At 35.7% G+C, this 22,199-nt stretch overlaps 1 protein-coding gene across 1 annotated transcript in view; it reads left to right on the forward strand.

The window, feature by feature from the left end:
* The window catches only part of LOC115225134 (protocadherin Fat 4), a 549,120-nt gene that overhangs the window by 495,425 nt on the left and 31,496 nt on the right, over positions 1–22,199 (forward strand). The window contains exons 33-35 of the mRNA XM_036500736.1: positions 387–902; positions 16,358–16,537; positions 17,763–17,973. Of these exons, the coding sequence (XP_036356629.1) occupies positions 387–902; positions 16,358–16,537; positions 17,763–17,973 (907 nt within the window). The remainder of the gene's footprint in view (positions 1–386; positions 903–16,357; positions 16,538–17,762; positions 17,974–22,199) is intronic.

Genomic DNA, 22,199 nt, shown 5'->3' on the forward strand with positions numbered 1-22,199 from the left:
CATATGGTATGTTGAACTTTACGAAACAACTTTTGATTTTATTTTTCAACTCATATTTTAGCATTTCACTGTAAAACTATTGAAATAGAATTTTTTTTTTGGACATGCTGATTCTTCAGTGAAAAATTGGAGAAGAATCTTCATTTTATGTAATTTTAAAAAAATTTTAATTCCAATCCACTCTAAAATAACTTTCAAATTTTTTTGCCAACTGATATTTTACTGTTCTTGTGAAAATGATTTGTGAAAAAATTCATCTGTGTGCAGGGTATGCATCCAATGCCTTTTTATTTTCATTACTAATTCTTTTCAAAATAAACTGTAGTTTTGAAAATTTCTGTGAATACAAAATTTCCTTAATTAATATCATTTTGTTTCTATTTCAGGGAGAAATAGTGTTAATTTCAAAACTTGACAGAGAGGCTGTGGATAAGTACACTGTTATTATTACTGCTCAAGATAACTATGACTATAAAAATAATTTTCAAAAACCTGGATGGAAAGAAAATACAACTACAATCTTAATCAATGTAACTGATGTTAATGACAATCCTCCAGTATTTAAGTCTGATGAATATTCTAAAAATGTACAAGAAAGCATATCAACAGGAACTATCTTGACTGTTGCAACCACTGATGAAGATATTGGAGAAAATGGTAAAGTTCAGTACTCACTACAAGGAAAGGAATCTGTGTTATTTAAAATGGATCCAGGTACAGGTGTTCTGAGTATTGCTTCAGATTTAACAAATAAAATAGGAGTCAAGTGTTTCAATGTTACTGCAAAAGATGAAGGAAATCCACCATTAAGTTCAACTACATCTATTTGTATTAATATTACTGACATTAACAACAACAATCCAAAATTTGAAAAGCCAAATGATACAATCACTATACCAGAGGTAAGTATGTGTGTATACAGACGTATCTGTGTGTGTGCATGCAAGTATGTGCGTATATAGACATGTTTTACTCTTATTGCCTATTTTTTACACTTTTCCAACATATTTTTCTGTATTTTGCCTTTGGCCCTGTTTTTTCTTGTGCATGTGCATATATAGAAATGTGTATGAACTTTTTTTGTGCACTTGTGTGTATGTAGACGTGTGCGGGTATGTGCATATATTAGACGTGTGTGTGCCTGCAAGTATGTGTGTATATAGAGGTGTCTTACTCTTATTGCTTATTTTTTACACTTTTTTCACATTTTTTCTGTATTTTGCCTTTAGTCCTGTTTTTTCTTGTGCATGTGTGCATATAGATGTGTGTATAAACCGTTTTTGTGCACATGTGTGTGTGTGTGTGTGCGAGTGTGTATGCGGTTATGTATATATTTTTTGGCGAATGTGTGGGTGAGCATGTGTGTGTTTCAAGTGAAGGTGGATGAGTATATACATATAGGCGCATGTACATGGGTGTGTGGGTGTGCATGTGTATGTATGGACATGTGTGCTTATGCGATTACTATGAACAATTTTACTCCCTTACCTTTACTCCCTCCCCTTACTTAGTGGTCATTCTAATAGCTCTTTTGTCTTAATCATGGCCAATCACACAATAATTTCCCTTTGTTTTAATGGTCATTTTCATAGCATTGTTTTTTATGGCCCTATAACAGAAGAGATGCCAGCGTGGGTTTCCGCTCCGGTATCCGAAACTCGGAGTTTTATCTTGGCTACCAAATAATTGTCACATATATATATACATATATATATATATATATATATATATATATACAGAGAGAGAGAGAGATTTCAATGAAGAGCAGCCTGAGGGATATAAACAATATTGAACACATGCAAGGTATGTGTTTTGCCAGCTTGTGGGAAGGCTGTGATTAAAGGCATGAGAGAAAATATTCTTATCACTTGGCCTGGTGTGTGTTAAAACACCTGGAATCCATAGACAAGCAAGATAACTTGCATCTCATATATGTATGTATATATGTATATATGTATGTATGCATGTATGTATGTATGTATGTAGCACCACACTCTGGTACTTGTGTTGGCATAAAACACATGAATAAGGTTTAGGAGCTTGGTTGGAAAAGCATCTCGCCTTATGACTTCCTATAAGCTGGTATAGTCCATTGAATCAAAGGCTGCTGCAAAGCCAGCAAAGTAGAATATGGTGGCCTGTTGATAGCACCAGTCTTGTTCCAGGACTCAGCATAGGATGAAAATCTGATCAGTGCATCCTCTTCTTCATTGCAAACCACATTGGTTTGGCCGGGTTCTTCTGTCATGTACTCTCAGAAAGAGAGTTGTGAAGATCTTTGATGTGACATAAATAAGGCTTATGCCATGTTAGTGGCAAACATATCTGCCACCTTTCTTGTAGAATGGCAAAAGGATCATATCAATCCAACCTTGTGGGATTTCTTTGGATTCCCAGATGCAGCTGATAATCCTGTGCAGCCATCATGTCATGGTATCAGAACAGCTCTTAAAGAGCTTTGCTGGTAGGCCATCTTCACCTTCCACTTTGTTATTCCACAGTTTTCTGACATACAAGCATAGGAATCAAGAATTTCATGCTCTTGGGAAGCTGTCAAGCTGGTGGGTTATGATTTAGTATCAGGCTGAGTAAAAAGTAAGTAATGTTTTGAATCATGAAGAATTTGTACTGAATTTTTACAGAGTTCTGAATTTTTTTAAAACATTGTTTTTGAAACTGTCTGATAATACAGACATAGACTTGCCCAAATGCATAAAAAAATTAATATTGATAATTTTTCACCTTTCTTACAATCATCTGAAATGGAACTGTCAAAGCATGATATTTGAGCAATTCTGCTATTCAACTTCAAAAAAGGACATTGAGCAGCTGAAACTGCTTGTGATATCAACGAAATATTTGGTGAGGAAATGACCAGTGAGTGGTCAGCTTGTAAATGGTTTAAAAGATTTCTCAGTGGAGACCTCAGCCTTGAAGATTGTGAGCATAATGTCATTGATGATGGTTAATTAAAGACAGTCACTGAGAAAGATTTGAGAACTGGCAAAAGAACTTCAAGTTAGTGAGAAAACTGCCTGCAACCATTTGCATACGATTGGTAAATCAAACATGCTCCACAAATGGATACCATATGATTAGAATGAAAATCAGAAAATGCGTAGATATGAAATTTGCTCATCACTTCTTTGTAACCAGAGAAATCCATTTTTCGACCGTATTGTAACTTGCAATGGAAAGTGGATTCTGTACAATAATAAAGCACATTTTTCGCAGTGGTTGAACCAAAATGAAGCACCAAAAAACTTTCTTAAATCCGAGCTCTTCAAAAAGAAGGTTATGGTGACTGTTTGATGGTGTACTGCTGGACTCATCAACTATAAATTCTTAAAATCTGGAAACAACATTACTACAGAAACATATTGCCATGAAATTGCCAAAATGAATGAAAAACTGCTACTCCTACATCCCAAACTTGGGATCTTTTCGCTATGACCGGCAGATTTTTAAAATAATTTCTTTGTAACTAAACACTTTTAAACTTCGTATACTGGTAGAATGTGTTTATAAAACATCTTTTTCTCTTGGCTTTCTTGAGAAAATTCTGTAGTTTGTAAGCTATTTCCTCTTTAATTTCTTAATTTTTGGCAATTTTAACCAATCAATGACGTCCATTGAGGTGAAAACAATATCTGCCAAAGTCTGTCAACAACAACTTTTTGCGGTGTCATATGAAAATGTCCCTGCTATTTATGACATATTTCATATCAGTTACGTTCGTATGAATAAAAGATTATCATTATTGAACTTTTATTAATAAACATATATTCTAAGTTCACAACATATGCAGTTTTAATATTCCTCTCTGTTGCACACATTACATATTATATATTCGTTTAAGAAACAGATTGGGTTTATTTACATTTCTGAAGAAAAAAAGATGCCCTTCACCCACCCCTAACCCTAAAACAGATTGAAATGCACTAGATCGATACTAGGGTCATAATTATGGGTGGACACTAAAAAGGGAACGGTTTTGTTATCCAGCTCTGTTTACAAGTGACTCCTCAGTTTATGACCACAGGTTATCTTTTTTCTCATAAATAGCAGGGGCATTTTCATATGACACCGCAAAAAATTTTTGTTGACAGACTTTGGCAGATATTGTTTTCACCTCAATAGACGTCATTGATTTGTTGAAAATGCCAAAAATTAAGAAATTAAAGAGGAAACAGCTTACAAACTACAGAATTTTCTCAAGAAAGCCAAGAGAAAAAGATGTTTTATAAACACATTCTACCAGTATATGAAGTTAAAAATTTTTTAGTTACATAGAAATTATTTTAAAAATCTGCTGGTCAAAGTGAAAAGATCCCAAACTTGTAACTCGTTGGCAAAAATATGTTGATTGTAATAGTACTTACATTGATGAATAAAATTTCCACATTGTTGAAATATATTGTAATGAATTTCATGTTTCAAAATGTTGCTTACTTCTTACTCAGCCTGATAATTCTTCAAAGAACTGTCTACTAAGTTGGATTAGATGTTGCCTTGCTCATCTGAAACCATTTCACTTAAGCGCTACAGCCTCTAGTAGTAATTTTTTAAGAAGCTGGTAGAATTTATAGATGTTGCCCTCTGCTCCAGCCTTTTTGGTGTCTGTTACAACAAAGCACCAGTATTGATTAAGATTGGCATGAGCTTTGCAATTAGTATGTTGTCTGAGCACACAATATCTCAGACCTCCACTAATTTGTAAATTGGATATCTTCTTGACAAGTGAGATGGTGTACTAGGAAATCTAGTCCTTTTATTGGCACCATCAATAACTTAGCTCATCTCGAGCAACTACTTGAACATTGCTTTTAAAGGAGAGCCAGTGCCCAGTGACCGTCATCTCTGGATCATGGATAGAGAGACCATTGAATCTGTTTCTTATCTCAAGCTGAAAATGTGTACCTACTTTAGGGCACCGAAGTCTGTTCATATCCACTTTGATGGAAGATATAACCTTTCTAAGGGCTTTCAAGTGGAGCCGTAAGTTGGCATATGGTTGGAACCATTGAGTGTGGTGTTGAGGAGTTTGAGTTCTTCACCATTCAAATGGGTGTTCACAGGGTTTTGTTCAATTGTCCACTCTTTTCAATTTCATCATCTATTGGATGCTCAACCAAGCTCTAGATGGTCTCTCTGGTGCCAGAGTAGGATGTGATTTCTCTTGACTATGCTGACAATGTTGCCATCCTTGGGGAGTCCTATTGCAACATCCAACATGCACTTGATGGGTTAAACCTCACTGCTGCAAGAATTGGAATGAAGATCAATGTCTCAAAAACAAAGATCCTCTCAACCAACATACCTGCCTCCTTCAAGGTCACTATTCATCTTAATGGAGAGGCTGCGAAGGAGGTGGAGGAGTTCAAATGTATCAGATCACCTTTTACAGCCAGCCACTGGCTATGGGAAGGATGAGATCTACATTTGAATCAGTTGCACACAGTCGACTTTCTGCCTCCTCCATAAGTGCATGTGGTTGTATCAGGAGAGCCTTGTAATGAAATGCTGTATTTACCAGGTACTTGTCCGAACAGTTCTCTCCTCTATGGTTTTGAGACCTGGCCAATGCGTATTACTGATCTCCATAAGCTGGAGGTTCAATTGCTTCTGTATTCATTGTCTTCTCTGACTGAATCGCACACTATGCTTTGAAGTGAAAACTTTATGCTCACTACAGTCTCTCACCTCTTGAGAGAACTCATTTGACAATGAGACTACAATGGTTTGGTCACACATTGTGGCACTCTGTAAATGAGCTTGTCTGGAGGCCAATAATACCAGATCCACCCCTGGGTTGGGGTAAGTGGAGAAGTGGTTAGCTGAAGACATGGCTCACAATAGTCAAAGCAGATATAGAGCTTCTTTCTGGTCATTGAGTCTTTGACGTTTGTCGGTGGAGCTGGGAATGACTTCAAAATGCTGCAGCATTGGTGCTGGCTTAACCCTTCCCAGATGAATACTATTACAAGACAAAGCAATATATATATATGTATATGTGTATATATATATATATATATATATATATATATATATATATATATATATATATATATATATATATATATATACAGATATATGTATATATACACACACATTTATATGTATATATATATGTATATGTATATGTATAAATATATATATGTATATATATAAATATATATATATGTATAAATATATATATATATATGTATAAATTTTTATATATATATATATATTATATATATATATATATATATATATATATATATATAACATATATATATATACATATATACATACACACACACACACATATATATGCTGTGCGTGGGAGACCCGGCAGGACAAGTGAGACCATCACACGTGGCCTCTACCTGGGACGTAGCCAGCCCACTTATGCATACCTTTTCTTCTTGTGACACAAACCCTACTTGTAAAGACCTGTTGAGGCAAGTGAAAATCAAAATCAAAATCGAAATCGATCAACATCAATAGGAATTGTAGCTGTGATACCAGTGCCAATGGCACATAAGAAAACCATACGAATGTGGCTGTTGTCAGCGCCGCCCCAACTGGCCTCCATGCCAGTGGCATGTAAAAAGGAAAATCCGATTGTGGGCATTGCCAGCCTCATCTGGCACCTGTGCAGGTGGCACGTAAAAAGCACCCACTACACTCACGGAGTGGTTGGCGTTAGGAAGGGCATCCAGCTGTAGAAACACTGCCAGATCAGACACTGAGGAACTGCTAGAGTTATTTTCACAATTTATCCAGTGCAACCCTTAAACAAGTAAATAATATTTTCCTAAACAATTGATTCACTATTTCAGTTAGTGACTTATTCACGAATATACCAATACTACCACCCCTGAGGGTAATATTCTCTGGGAACACACAAAAGCCCTTTTCAGAGTTATTTACTTTGAACTGTTATTATCTCATACCTCATTAGCCTCTTATTATGTAACATGCTTCACGATTTTAGTATACATACCTGAGCCTGGCGCAGCCTTCTGGCTTCCCAGACCCTAGTTGAACTGTCCAACACATGCTAGCATGGAAAACGGACGTTAAACAATGATGATGATGATGATGATATATACATATATTTACATGTATATACATATATATACATATATATATAAATATATATATATATATATATATATACACACACACACACACACATATATATATATATATAGTAAATCCAAAAAAAGAACAAACACAAAAAAAACAACTACACAAGGATGTGGTACATGTAAAGTATTAGCAGACGCTCAGGGAAGGAAAGAAAGGTGGTTTAATATTTCGAGCAATGCTCTTCTTCAGAAACAGAGGAAAGTCCAGTAGAAAGGAAGCTGGAGGAAGAAAATCACCAATGATATACATGGACACCTACGTATGACTAGGATATAAGAAAACACCTACATTGCTAGAAATGAGAACTAAAATGCTCTAATGCTGTAGTCAATGAACATAAAGGAAAACATTTATGCTAACAGGGACCTTAATATCTGAAAAGTGCTTAACAAGTATTACCTATACTGACATCAGTTGTGGCAATCTCCACTTGCCTCTTCTATAGGCAAACACAAACATTTATGCTAATTGGGAAGCTAGCCAAAAGGAGCCAAATGTTCAAGCCAGTCCCTATTAAGGAGGAAAATGGAAATTGTGAAACTGATGTCAGTTTAGGAAATTCTCGGTCAGCACTTTTCAGATGATTAAGACCCCTATTAGCACACATGTTTTCATTTATGTGTATTGACTACTGCATTACAGCATCTTAGCTCTTATTTCTAGCAACGTTTTCTCATACCTTAGTGAAATTTAGTGACAATTATAATTCTCCTTTTTGGTGAAACATTGCAAACTGCTGTTTATCTACTACATATGTGTGAAATTCTGTCTGTGGGTGTGTTTGTGGAGTTGTTAGCTAACTCCTCCTACATCGTTTTATTGATTTTGATGAAACTTGACTCATTAGTAGAACTCCTGTTTAAGAACCTCATGGCATACACAGATTGTTGAAAAAAGTCGATAATAGGGCCACTGGAAGGGATCCTTATATATATCTAATATATTTTATTTTAAAAACCAAGGGAAATAACCCATTCGCCATAGGAAGGGATCCTTATATATAGCAAAGGGAAATAACTTATTCATTTTCCTAAATTATTTGGTAAAAATGATATTGAATATGCTTATTCCTTAATATTTGAACTGCTAGAGTTATTTTCGCAATTTATCCAGTGCAACCCTTAAACAAGTAAATAATATTTTCCTAAACAATTGATTCACTATTTTGGTTAGTGACTTATTTACGAATATACCAATACTACCACCCCTGAGGATAATATTCTCTGGGAATGCACAAAAGCCCTTTTCAGAGTTTTTTACTTTGAATTATTATCTCATACCTGATTAGCCTCTTATTATGTAACATGCTTCACGATTTTAGTATACATACCTTATTAGTATTTCCTCCTATGTTCTATATACTCTGGGAATGCATTAAAACCCTTTTCAGTGCTACTTTATTTGAATTCTTATTATCGGGTAACTAATTTCAGGTTATTATGTAACTGACTTCACAATTTGGATATTCATAATTCATTGGGAATTCCTAAAAACAAGATCCTATGGAAGACAGTTTGGTATTCTCAATTAAGGCACAAAAACCATTTTAAGGGCTACATACTTTGTATTTTTATTGGATTAGTAAAACAATTATGAGAATGAAACCGAGGGATAAACCCCACTCTTCTGGAAATTACCGCCGGGTATGTCATCTAGTATATATATATATATATATATATATATATATACAGTAGTGGGAAATAATTCTAATTTTCAAATAATGCCATAAATCATTGTTCAAAATATTTTGGTACATCTCTGCATTCATTCTACCATCTATCACATGTAAATTGCCAGTACCATTTGCAGAGAAATACCCCCACACCATGATGTTGCCACCTCCAAATTTTATGGTAGGAATTGTGTTTTTCAGCAAATAGGCAGTACCATCTTTCCTCCGAACATGGCTACGCGAATTTTGTCCAAGCAATTCAATTTTCGACTCGTCTGTTCATAGATCATTTTCCCAGAATGTATCAGATTTATCTTTATGTTCATAAACAAATTTTAAACGGGCATCTCTAGGCCTTTTAGTCAACAGCGGAGTTTTTCTAGGAGAGTGTGATTTCAGTTTATTCCTATGAAATTCATTGCTGATTGTTTAAAGTGTAACACTAGTCCCTGAAACTAACAAATCTTCTTCCAACTCCTTTCTGATGATCATTGCATTTTTTCCGATTCTTCGCTTCATTTTTCTTAAAGGGGAAATCTTGCGTGGTGCACTGGATCTTATTCTGTTTTCAACAGTTCTCGATTTTTTTATATCTTTGAATAAATGAAGATATGGTAGAAAATGGAATACCAAGGGTCTCTGATATTTTCCTGTAACTTTTACCTGCTTTCCACTGTTCAATAATTAAGTTATCACTAAATTTGTGAGTTCTTTACTTTTCGCCATTATTACGATACTTCTTTATGTTGTCTCAATGCTGAAAGAAGAAGCTAGTGTTTTGACACTTAAAAATGACAACTGATAAGATTTTTGGAACAAACAAGGAAGTTCTAGTAAAAAATAATTATTGGCATAGAAAATCATAAATTTATTCTGTACGAATACTTTTTTTACCCCTAAATATTTATAATTGTATATAAATTCATTAGTTACTATAATTTATTAGTTTCTTTTGCATATTCTTAGTTTATGCATGTGTATGCATATATAGTATTGGTATATCCCATTTATGTTCATTATAAATTAAATAAATAAAGAATTTTGACATGAACGAATAATTATTTCCCCCCACTGATAGGTTTTGTAGTACAATGGATAATGTGTCTGACTATGGATCAGAAGATTCTGAGTTCGAATCCTCAAGAGTGTGCAATTTATTTTATAGGTGCAGGAGTGGGTGTGTGGTAAGAAGCTTGCACATGGTTCTGGGTTCGGTCCTACTGCATGGCACCTTGGGAAAGTGCCTTCTACTATAGCCTCTGGTCGACCAAAGCCTTGTGAGTGGATTTGGTTGGCAAAAACTGAAAGAAGCCCATCATATATGTATATATATATATATATATATATATATATATATATATATATTACATTATATAATTAGGGCTTAGTAAAATAAATTACTTTGCCACATACTGAACTGTGAGCTGTGAGCTGTCTGGAGTAAACATTATCTGAGAGAAATTTTCTTTAAGTAGTAGAAATGCTAAGAAAATTTTTTTTTTTTGGCTGCTATTTCTACTAAGTTCAGTATGTGGCAAAGTAATTTATTTTACTAAGCCCTAATTATATAATATATATATATATATATATATATATTTGATTTTGATTTTTCCAGTTTCAGCTAATGACCTGTGGCCATGCTGGGGCACCGCCATATATATATATGTATGTATGTATGTATTTGTGTGTCTGTTTGTCTCTGCCACCAATGCTTGACAACCGATGTTGGCAAAAGAGCCTGACAGCATAAGTACTAGGCTTACAAAGAATAAATCCTGAGGTCGATTTGTTCAACTAAAGCCGGTACTCCAGCATAGCCGCAGTCAAATGAATGAAACAAATGAAAGAATAAAAGGAAGAATATATATATATATATATATATATATATATATATATATATTCAACAATATAAGGAATGGGCATATAGGACATTCGACTCACTAGAAAGAGCAGCCAAAACTCATACCGCTAAATCTGAAGCACGCCAGATGTAAATGAATTTAATTTAATTTAATGAATTCATTTGCCAAAGTTTTGCCGAAACTATGCATAGTCCAGAGATGAAAGGGGTAAACGTTTTTATTTCTCTTTCTATTTCAGAATTACAACTATTTAGCAGTATGAGTTTTGGCTGCTCTTTCTAGTGAGTCGAATGTCCTATATGGCCATTCCTTATATTGTTGAATGTATATTATATAGTCTTTGACTATTTTTTTCTCTCTCACTAGACCGCTGGTAGTGGAAAATTTTTTCTAGAATTTTTTGCTGCCCTTATATTTTTATTTATTTATTTATTTATATATATATATATATATATATATATATATATAATATATATATATATATATATATATGTATATATATATATTATATATATATATGTATATATATATATATATATATATATATATATACATCTATATATATATATACATCTATATGTGGAGGCGCAATGGCCTAGTGGTTAGGGCAGCGAACTCGCGGTCGTAGGACCGCGGTTTTGATTCCCAGACCGGGCGTTGTGCGTGTTTATTGAGCGAAAACACCTTAAAGCACCATGAGGCTCTGGCAAGGGGTGGTGATCCCTGCTGTACTCTTTCTCTCACTCTTTCTTCCATTGGCCTGCTTGCTTAGCCAGCGGGGTGGCGTCATTTGAAGGCTAAAACAATGCGAATGCATTTTGACCAGCGATGTGTAGCAACATCTGATGGTCTGGTCGGTCACGTGATCACGTGATATATATATATATATATATATATATATATATATATATATACATATGTATATATATATATATCATCATCATTTGAAACCCATTTTCCATGCAGGCATGGGTCGAGCGGTTTGATTGAAGCTGGTAAGGCCAGGGGCTGCACCAGGCTCCATCGTATGTTCTGGCATGGTTTCTACAGTTGGATGACTTTCCTAAAAGCACCCAGTACATTCCATAGAGTGTACTGGGTGCTTTTAACATGGCATCAGCATGAATGCTTTTTATGTGACAATAGCACCAGTACCAATTCTGCTGTGGCAAAGAGGTCTTCTGAAGTACAGCAAAGTGTGAGATATCTTTTGTCCATAAACATCTTTTTTGTAAGGGTCTGTATCTTTGTCTTGCATCTTCCTGGGTCTTTCTCTTCCACAAGTTCCTTCCACTTTAAGTGTAGGCAACTGCCTACATCCATACACATCATATGACCAAACAAGTGCACTCTTTTCCCTCACACACTGAATATATTCTTCTTATGCCCAACTTTTCCCTCAAAGCACTTGTGCTCTGTCACTCACATACACTGACATTATGCATCCAGTAAAGCTTATAGCTTCATTCCTCTCTAGCCATCACATATCTGCATTCAGGGCCCACATCTCACTACCAGGAAGCATTGCTGTTTGTATACATGCATCATGCAATTTTCAATTCTCACAGAGAAAGAGACCTTTGATTGCCAACAGAGGTAAAAGCTCCCTGAATTTTCTCATCCTATTCTTATTCTTGAAATTACAGTTTCCTTACATCCTCCCTCACAACTAATTAGTACTCCTAGGTAGCAGAAATTACCCACTACCTCTGGTGTATTTGAGAAAATTGATAACCTGAGTGGTTCTTGTACATCTTCCACATACACACACTACCTCCTCTAATAATCTTTCTATCATTTCACTTGTGTTCCATAACTTGCACTAGGTACATTGTATGGAATTCTTGTCTACACATATTCTACATATTGAGCAGGGCCATTTATCTGATGGAGGAAGTCTTCTGTCCATTTTTTTGCATACTAGAATCTTAGTGTTTCCTTAGATTCCAGGTGTTGCTTCCACACTAGGAATTTCTTTTTTTAGTTCTGTTATAGAATCTGCTATAAGGGCAAGCTCATCAGTATATATATTCCCAGGAGCAATCTGTCTTGAATTCATCTGTTATGGCTTTGAGGACGATGATGAATAGGAGGGGACTGAGAACTGATCCCTGTTGAACACCTACCTCTACCCTAAATTCATTACTATACTCTTGGTTAACTCTCACCTTATTGACAGCATTTCTATACATGGCTTGTATGGCTTTCACAATCTATTCATCTACTCCTGACTTCCTCAGGGCCCACCATATCACACTGTCGGGTACTCTGTCAAAAGCTTTCTCGAAGTCAACAAATGCCAAGTGCCATAGTTTATTCTTGGCCTAATACTTCTCCTGCAGCTATCTAACTGTAAAGCTAGCGTCAGTATTGCTTCTCTCCAATACAAAGTCAAACTATATTTTGTCTAATCTGATTCTGCTCATAATTAACTGGGCTATTACTCTTTTCATCACTTTCATGACCTGGTCCAGCAATTTGATGCCTCTGTAATTACTTCTAAGGCATCTGCCTTACTCTTGTAGCAGCTGACTATAAAGCTGGTAATCAATAATATATACATGGACACACACACACACACACACATGCACGCACATACATATGTGCAAATATATTGATATACATATACACACACACAGGTACACATACACACCACAAACACATACACATACATACACACACAATCAAACACACACACATACACTCACACACAATCACATACACACACAAACACACACATGCATACACTGACACACTCACACACACACACACATGGATCGTGGTATATACAGCTTGTGGTAACAACAGCTGTTTCTAACCAGATTACTGATACAGATGACAACAACAATAATCTGCAAAAATTCTTCAGCAACCCCTCTAACAAATCATATATGAAATGCATATATCACATTAACCATCCTTTTAATAAAAGAATCTACACAGATGAAGAAATAGAAGCAGAATTTACTTTGGCTAAAATAAAGCTTGAACAGATTCTATGACAATACAGATTATAAAATGCATAGGACATCCACCAACCTGATATGAGACTCAGAAATCAGTCTGAGATAGCATATTAAAAATAGATATGTAGTGTGTTTTCCCACAGTCAAGTCTGGTTGAATATGTGTAGACAGTTTTTGAAACTGTTCAGTCAATGCTGCCCCACATCAGTAATATGAAAGAGCTAACAACTCAAGATTATGAAAAAACAGAAAAAATTCTTTAATGCACACATGGTATTTGATGCAACATTTTCCAACTAAGATGATAGAGAATAAATGAATTCCAGGTCACAAACAACGACTTACTGGCAGTATGTGAACTTAGGGTAGACAAAAACCCATCTTGGATCCTGTTTATGGACTTCCAATCAGACTAGTTTCCAAAGTTAATATTTTCAGCAACTACAAGCTATCAAATTTCCTTTCTGTGATCATACAGTCGCTGATAAAGATATCTGTTGATGTCTTTGACAGCAATGAAAGAAGAGAAGTAATTCTACATCAAGATGCTCAACAACACTACACAGCCCAAGAGAATTTATCACAGGAAAGAAGAGAAGAATTTCTATCTCAATATGCAAATTCTCACAGATTAGAAATAGATTTAAGTAAATATATGTAAAACTGGTTATTGATACTTTCAATTACTTTTGGGTATGCATGAGAAAAAATAGGACATTAAACTACACATCATTTAATGGGTACCCTAGTAATAATAATGATAATAACAATAGTTTCAGATTTTACCACAAGGGCAGCAACTTTAGGGTAGGGGATGAGTCAATTAAATTCACTCCAGTGTTCAACTGGCACTTATTTTATTAACCCTCAAAGGATGAAAGGTAAAGTTGACCTTGGTGGAATTTGAACTCAGATTATAGCGATGGACAATATACCGCTAAGCATTTCATGCAGTGTGCTAACAATTCTGCCAGCTTGCTGCCTTAATAATAATAATAATAATAATAATAATAATAATAATAATAATAATAATAATAATAATAATAATAATAATAAAGGGTTGAAAGTGTGACTCACATTGTTAGTGCTTGTGAAAGTCTTGCACAAAAAGAGCACAAGCACAGGCACACGGTTGCCTGAAACCTTCACTGATTACTATGCTGGATATGTGAATACAAGGTAATTGGTGCTTTGTACCAACATATACCAGAAAAGGTAATGGACGAAAAGGGGAAAGCAAAATCCTCTGGGACTTTGACTTCTAGACAAATAAGGTGTCAGAGCACTGAAGCCGATATATAGTAAGTAACCATTAGGATGAACAAAGAAGAGTGCCTAATAATTGTCACAGCAGTGCCAAGAGATCAACATATTATCATGAGAGAAGAGAAAAGATTGATAATATGGAGACTGAGAATTGAAATCATCAAGATGTGGCAGCATAAAGTTTGTCCCTATTGTCATCAGAGCATTGGGTTCAATACCACCTCACCTGAAGAAACATCTGGAAACTTTTACCCTACAATCTTGGTGTACTGCAAAAATTGGCATTGCTTGGAAGTGCACACATATTACATAAAGTACTGCCTGTCTGAGGTCCTTGTGGTGACTTGAGAGATAGTACAAACCCCCAGTAGATGCAATATCTTCAATCAACAACATAACGATATTGGATAATGTGTGACATCTTAAATAATAATAATAATGGTCCTGTGATAATTGGTGCACTTGATACAACACCCAAATGTTGCTTAAGAAGCTGAAGGATATTGGAATTGATGATCATATTTTTGATCTGCAGGAAAACAGCATACGACATTAAAAGTAATTGTCCCTTGTGGGCCTATGAATTTTAATTTTTGCTTCAGTACAGCCTGCAGAGTCAAATAGTTTTGAGACCCCCAATTCTTATCCTTTTTTGTTATTATGGCAATAAACAACTTGTGTAATCAGTTTAAATGTATAATTAAAGTAAACTTAATATCTTTTAGCTGATACTATGAGATTTGGATAAATTTAATTTGCTGTCTCTTCTACAAGCAGACAAAAATTGATTGATTTGACTGAGTATTGAATTTTGTTGTACTCATTTTTGGAATGTGTAAAGAGAAATAGCTTACAGCTATTTAAAGCCACTAAGTGTACAGGCTTTAGTACATTAGTTAACTTGATTTGCAAACAGAAAATGTAAAAACAGTTCTTAGTATTTTGTTAGTATTGACTTAGTTTCTTAGTATTGACGTGAAAAAAAATTCTACTAAATTTATCTTAATATATTTTTATAATCATCTTTTTACTTTTATCTTCCTTGAAAACTATAACACATATTTTCATTTTCATTAAATTTCCATTTGTTACTCTATTGATATAGGAAAGTAATGAGTTAAAAACTTGGCTACAGATGTAAACTGAAATGCTTTGGTAAAATTAAAGAAATAATTGATGAAATAACAAATGCACTGGCAGTAAATTCAATCAGATGTACTCCTCTTTTCTCAATGTTTACAATTATGCTAATGTTAAAAGTCAACGATAAGCTTTTATAAAAACTAAAGAAGTTACTCTTGAATAAAATGTATTTGATAAATGATTAATATAAACAGCTGCACCAATATATAAATTCTGTGTTGATACTCAATGCCAAATCAAATAAAAACAATGACAATTTTCAAAAATATTTTTCTAATATTTGTTTAATTTTTCTTTCTTCTTTGCAGTCAACATGTCCTGGCTCTACTATATATAAAATCAACATATCAGACAAAGATTTTGGTGTTAATGCTGAAATTAATTATGAACTGGAAAGTAAAGCTGATAACAGTAATTTTAAAGTAGACAAATCTGGAAATGTTATTTTGGAGAAGAAGCTAGATTATGAAAAGAAACCATTATACCAAGTAAGATCATTATAAAGTGTTATCCATGTGTATTCCAATAATCTTTGTGTATTCCAGTGTTTGTATTCGATATTCCCATATGTTTTCTAGCTTATTCATATGTATTCCAGTTGCTTTCTGCCAATTGACTGCAAAACAGTTTTTTGTGTCATGTATTCAAACAAGGTGGCCTGCCTACCTAACCTGTGCATTCCTCACCAGAATGTAAATGCTTAGCAGATCAGCTCCAGAGAAGACGTCCATGTCTAGGACCTTGTCTTGTAGGTGATTTTCATTGGGTTTCTCAGACACTTCATGCAGAAGAAGTTTAGCCATTTGGCATGGTGTTTGTAAACTGTCCAAATCTCACAGTACAACTGCTTTGTACATCTTCAACTTGGTGGCTAGCTTAATGCCTTTCCTCTCCCATACTGATTCACATAGCCACCTGAATGCTGAGCTTCCCTTTGTGAGGTATGTGTCAACTCCATTGTCAATATTCATAGATCTGGAGAATGAATTAGCAGAAGCCAAGTGCACACAAGGTGGGCAGAAAAAGCACTTCAAAGATACACACAAAACCTCACTGAAGTGCACTCAGATCAACCCTGACACCTGAGAAATGCAGGCACAGGACTGCTTTGCCTGGTGTAGCTGCACCAACAGAGGTGCCACTTCTATGAACAGAGTAAGATCATAGAAGCACAAAGAAAATGTGAGCTGTGCAAATCCAGAGCCAAATCCTTGCCTTCATTCCCTGCAGACCAACAGTGTCTGACCAGTAGCAGAACCTTCTGAGCAGGCATTAGCTTGATTGACCATGGCTGGATGCACCACGACATATCTTCTCCCATATGATGTCCTGGTCACCATTAACAATGACGAATGAGCATTATTATTATCATGTATTTCAGTTATCTGTATGTATACTCCTGTTATCCATATTTATTCTAATTGTAAAAAGAGGTATCCTGTATCCGTTTATGTTGAAAGAATTGATTAAAAGTTGGCATAAAAAAGGTATATTGTTATTAAATACTGCTTGAAAGTGTTCTGTGCAACACATGCCAAAATTACAAAAAGAAAAAAGACTGTTATTGTTAGTGCTGGCATTGTAGATTCATAGACAATTTAGTGTTACACAGATACAAAGTTGATACTCAAAGTGCATGTCATTTTTGTGAATATACTTTCATTTCTTAACCAATAAGAATAAAATAAAATGCCATCAATATTTAATTTCTAGGTTGAAATAAAAGCTTCTGATTCTGGTACTCCATCGCTCTCTTCAATTCCTACAGTATTTTTGTTATCTGTGAATGTTACAAACATTAATGATGAGCCCCCTGAATTTCTCCAGCCTAATGACACATTCCCTATTAAAGAAGGACCACCACCGATAGCTATTGCTTCAGTGAAGGCTAAAGATTCTGGATTTGATTTATGTTATACTATTGGTAAGTAAAAACTTTGAAAACTTTGTTAACAAAAATAAATGAGTCAATTACTGCATTTAAAGAATATAAGACAAATTTGTTTTAGCAAAAGATACACCTCAAAATCATAATGCATCTTACTACATAAATATCATTATTTTAAACATCTTGATTATGTTTATGGTTATTAATTTTCATGAAGACTTTGTTTCTGAAGGATTTTTCGTAGAGTGCATTTAGAGCCTAATAATAATAATAATAATAATAATAATAATAATAATAATGAAATAACAACAGAAAAAAGATGGTATAGACACACACCAGAAAAAGTCACAGAAAACAAGAGAAAGCAACAATACTCTAGGATATGCCAATACACACAGATAGAGAAATTAAGGCCAATAGGCCAGATATAGTTGTCTGTGATCATGAAGAAAAAAATGCTTTCTAATTGATGTATCAATACCAGTAGGTGACAACGTTTCTCTAAAAGAAATGGAGAAACTTTCAAAATACAAAGACCTGGAAATAGAGGAATCGGATGTGGAATCTAAAAACAGAAATAATTCCTTTCATAGTAGGCGCATTAGGTATGATAAAAAAATATTCAGACAAATACATAACAAAAACACCATGACATATATATAACATACAGAAAATTGTACTACTGGGCACTGCACACATCCTACACAAAACACTTTCAATACAGTAACCATAAGAGCATCACAGCAAACCACAGCACATACCCAAGGCACACAGAGCTGCACTCGGTAGTGAAGTGAAAGCACACTATAAAAATAAAACTTCTGAATAATAATAAAAATAATAATTATAATAATAATAATAATAATAATAATAATAATAATCACCATCTCCATCATCATCATCACCATCATCATCTTCATCAGCATCATCAGCAGCAGCAGCAGTAACATCATCATCATTATTTAACCTCTGCTTTCCATGCCCAGAACAAATATGTGACATGAAATCTATTTGTTGGCCTATGAATACTGATGCAAAGATTTATTATTATTATTCTCTTATTTAAAGCGATGAGCTAGCAGAATTGTTAGCACGCTGAGTGAATTTCACCCATTGCTACCTCTGCTTATTCAGACTGTATGAATTTCCTCACAGGGCATCCAGATGACATTTGGTCCAGAAAAATGTGCTATTATTGAACTGAGGAGAGGGCAAAAAATAGATAGCAGTAGAGTACAACTTCCAGATGATGAGCAGATAAGAGAAGTGAATGAAGAGAGTGATAAATATCTTGTTCTTTTCAATTAGGCCAGATGATGAGCACCAAAATAAGGTGTAAACTTCTAGATGTATGAGAAGAGTTAAAAAGTTAGTTGATCTAAGTTAAATGGAGGGAATGGAGAATTTTTTCAACAGACAATAGATGAAGCTGATGAAGGATCCTGGAGCTAGTTAAGACATGATTTATTTTAAAGAATGCAGAAAGACAGATTCTTACTGCTCAAAAACAAACCTTGAGAAAATTGTTACATCTCTAAGCTATGAGATGGAGTTGAGAAATGATAGATAAATCAGGAGTTAAGTGAATAAATGAATAATAATCTTTTCTACTATAAGCACAAGGCTTGAAATTGTGTGTGTGTATGTGGGGGGGGGTAGTTGATTACGACCCCAGTGTTCCACTGGTACTTAATTCATCAACCTCAAAAAGATGAAAGCTTAGTCAACCTCAAAAGGATGAAAGTTTAGTCCATCTTCTCTGTAATGACATGTGTGAAGGAATTTAACACAGTGATATCCTCAAATGGAATTCTCATGACAACTTCATTTATTTTTCTGAGTTCTGACCTATAACATGGCTTCAATGATGATAACTTTTTCCTTTCCTCAAAGAACATTACTTCCAGAATTCTGTCATTGAAAGTAGCCAGTTCTGGGCTATTTTCTACCAGTGACTCTCTAGTTAGAGGTACGTAGATTCTCTTTGTGCATGTCCCCTTGGTAGACTCCCTTGGTCTATGTGCATTTCTTCTGGACCTATAGATCCTTACAGTTACTTTCTCACTTCCATTGTAATCTTCTCTTTTTCCATCTCTAATCACACTTTGGTCTTAATTTGTCTAATCTGATCAGTCAATCTTTATTCACTCACATCTTTCAGCTCTTCTTCTTCTTCATCATCATCATCATCATTTAATGTCCGTTTTCCATGCTGGTATGAGTTGGATGATTTGACTGAGGATTGGCGAACCAGTTGGCTGCACCAGGCTCCAATCTGATCTGGCAGAGTTTCTACAGCTGGATGCCCTTCCAAATGCCAACCACTCTGAGAGTGTAGTGGGTGCTTTCACATGCCACCGGCACGAGGGCCAGTCGGGCAGTACTGGCAACAGCCACGCTCAAATGGTGTTTTTTATGTACTACCTGCAGAGGAGCCAGTCCAGTGGCACTGGCAACAACCTCGCTCGAATATTTTTTCATGTGCCACTGACACAAGTCCCAGTGAGGTGACGCTGGAAATGATCACACTTGAATGGTGCTTTTTACATGCCACCGGCATGGAAGCTAGTTAGCTGCTCTGGCAACAATCATGCTTAGATGGTTCTCTTAGCACTCCACTAGCACAGATGCCAGTCACCGAATTTGATTTCGATTTCACTTGCCTCAATAGGTCTTCGCAAGCAGAGTTTAGTGTCCAATGAAGGAAAGGTACACATAAGTGGGCTGGTTACACCCCTGGCATAGGCCATGGTTTATTGTCTCACTTGGCTCATCAGGTCTTCTCAAGCATATCCCATTTTCAAAGGTCTCAGTCACTAGTCATTGCCTCAGTGAGGTCTAATGTTCAAAGGTTGTGCTTCACCACCTCATCCCAGGTCTTCTTGGGTCTACCTCTTCCACAGGTTCCCTCAACCGCTAGAGTGTGACACTTCTTAACACAGCTATCCTCACCCATTCTTGCCACATGACCATATCAGCACTGTCATCCCTCTTGCACACCACAACTGATGCTTCTTCAGTCCAACTTTTCTCTCAATGTACTTACACTCTGTTGTGTATGCACACTGACATTACACATCCAGCGGAGAATACTGGCTTCATTCCTTGCAAGCTTATGCATGTCCTCAGCAATCACGGCCCATGTTTTACTTCCATGTAGCATGGCTGTACATACACATGCATCATACAATCTACTTTTTACTCTGAGTGAGAGGCCCTTTGCCACCAGCAGAGGTAAGAGCTCTCTGAACTTTGCCCAGGCTACTCTTATTCTAGCAGTTACACTTTCAGTGCACCCACCCCCACTACTGACTTGGTCATCTAGGTAATGGAAGCTATCAACTACTTCTAGTTTTCTCCCTGGAATGTGGCAGAAGTTGTTCTCTGCACATTTTCAGTGTTAATTGCTCCTGAGCATCTGCCACATTCAAAAATTATCTTCCCAGTTAACATTCCTTTGATATTGCTGCACCTCTTATGTGTCCATAGCTTACACCAGGTACATCTTATGGAGTTTCTACCTACGCCTTTTCTACAGATTGAGCAGGGCCATCTACTTGAAGGGATTTGAGGTTTGTCTGCCTTCCTATATATTAGGACTTTGGTTTTAGCTAGGTTGATTCTAAGGTCTTCCGATTCTAATCCTTGCTTCCATACTTGAAACTGCTCCTCTAGTTCTGATAGTGACTCAGCAATTAGAGCAATGTCATCATCATAGAGGAACTCCCAGGGGCATCCTGTCTTGAATTCCTTCGTTATTGCCTAAAGGGCTATGATAAATATGAAAGCGCTGAGGACTGAACATGAGTGGACTCTTACCTCTATCCGGAATTCTTCACTGTACTCGTTGCCAACCCTCACCTTACTGATAGCGTTCCTGTACATGGCTTGCACAGCTCTCACTAACCATTCATCTATCTCTAGTTTCCTCATTGACCACCAGATAAGGAATTGGGGGACCCTGTCAAAGGCTTTCTCCATGTCAACAAAAGCCAGTTACAAAGGTTTATTTTTGGCCAGGTATTTCTCCTGCAGCTGTCTTACCAGAAATATAGCATCAATGGTACTTTTCTCTGGCACGAATCCAAACTGCATCTCATTTAAACTGACTCTGTCCCTAATTAGTTGGGCTATTACCTTCTCCGTGGCCTTCATTACCTGATCCAGTAACTTGATACCTTGTAATTATTTGTATCTAAAGTGTCACCTTTACCTTTGTAGCAATTTACTATGGTGCTGCTACACCAGTCATTGGGTATGAC

The sequence above is a fragment of the Octopus sinensis genome, linkage group LG2 (genome assembly GCF_006345805.1).
Source record: "Octopus sinensis linkage group LG2, ASM634580v1, whole genome shotgun sequence".
NCBI lineage: Eukaryota > Metazoa > Mollusca > Cephalopoda > Octopoda > Octopodidae > Octopus > Octopus sinensis.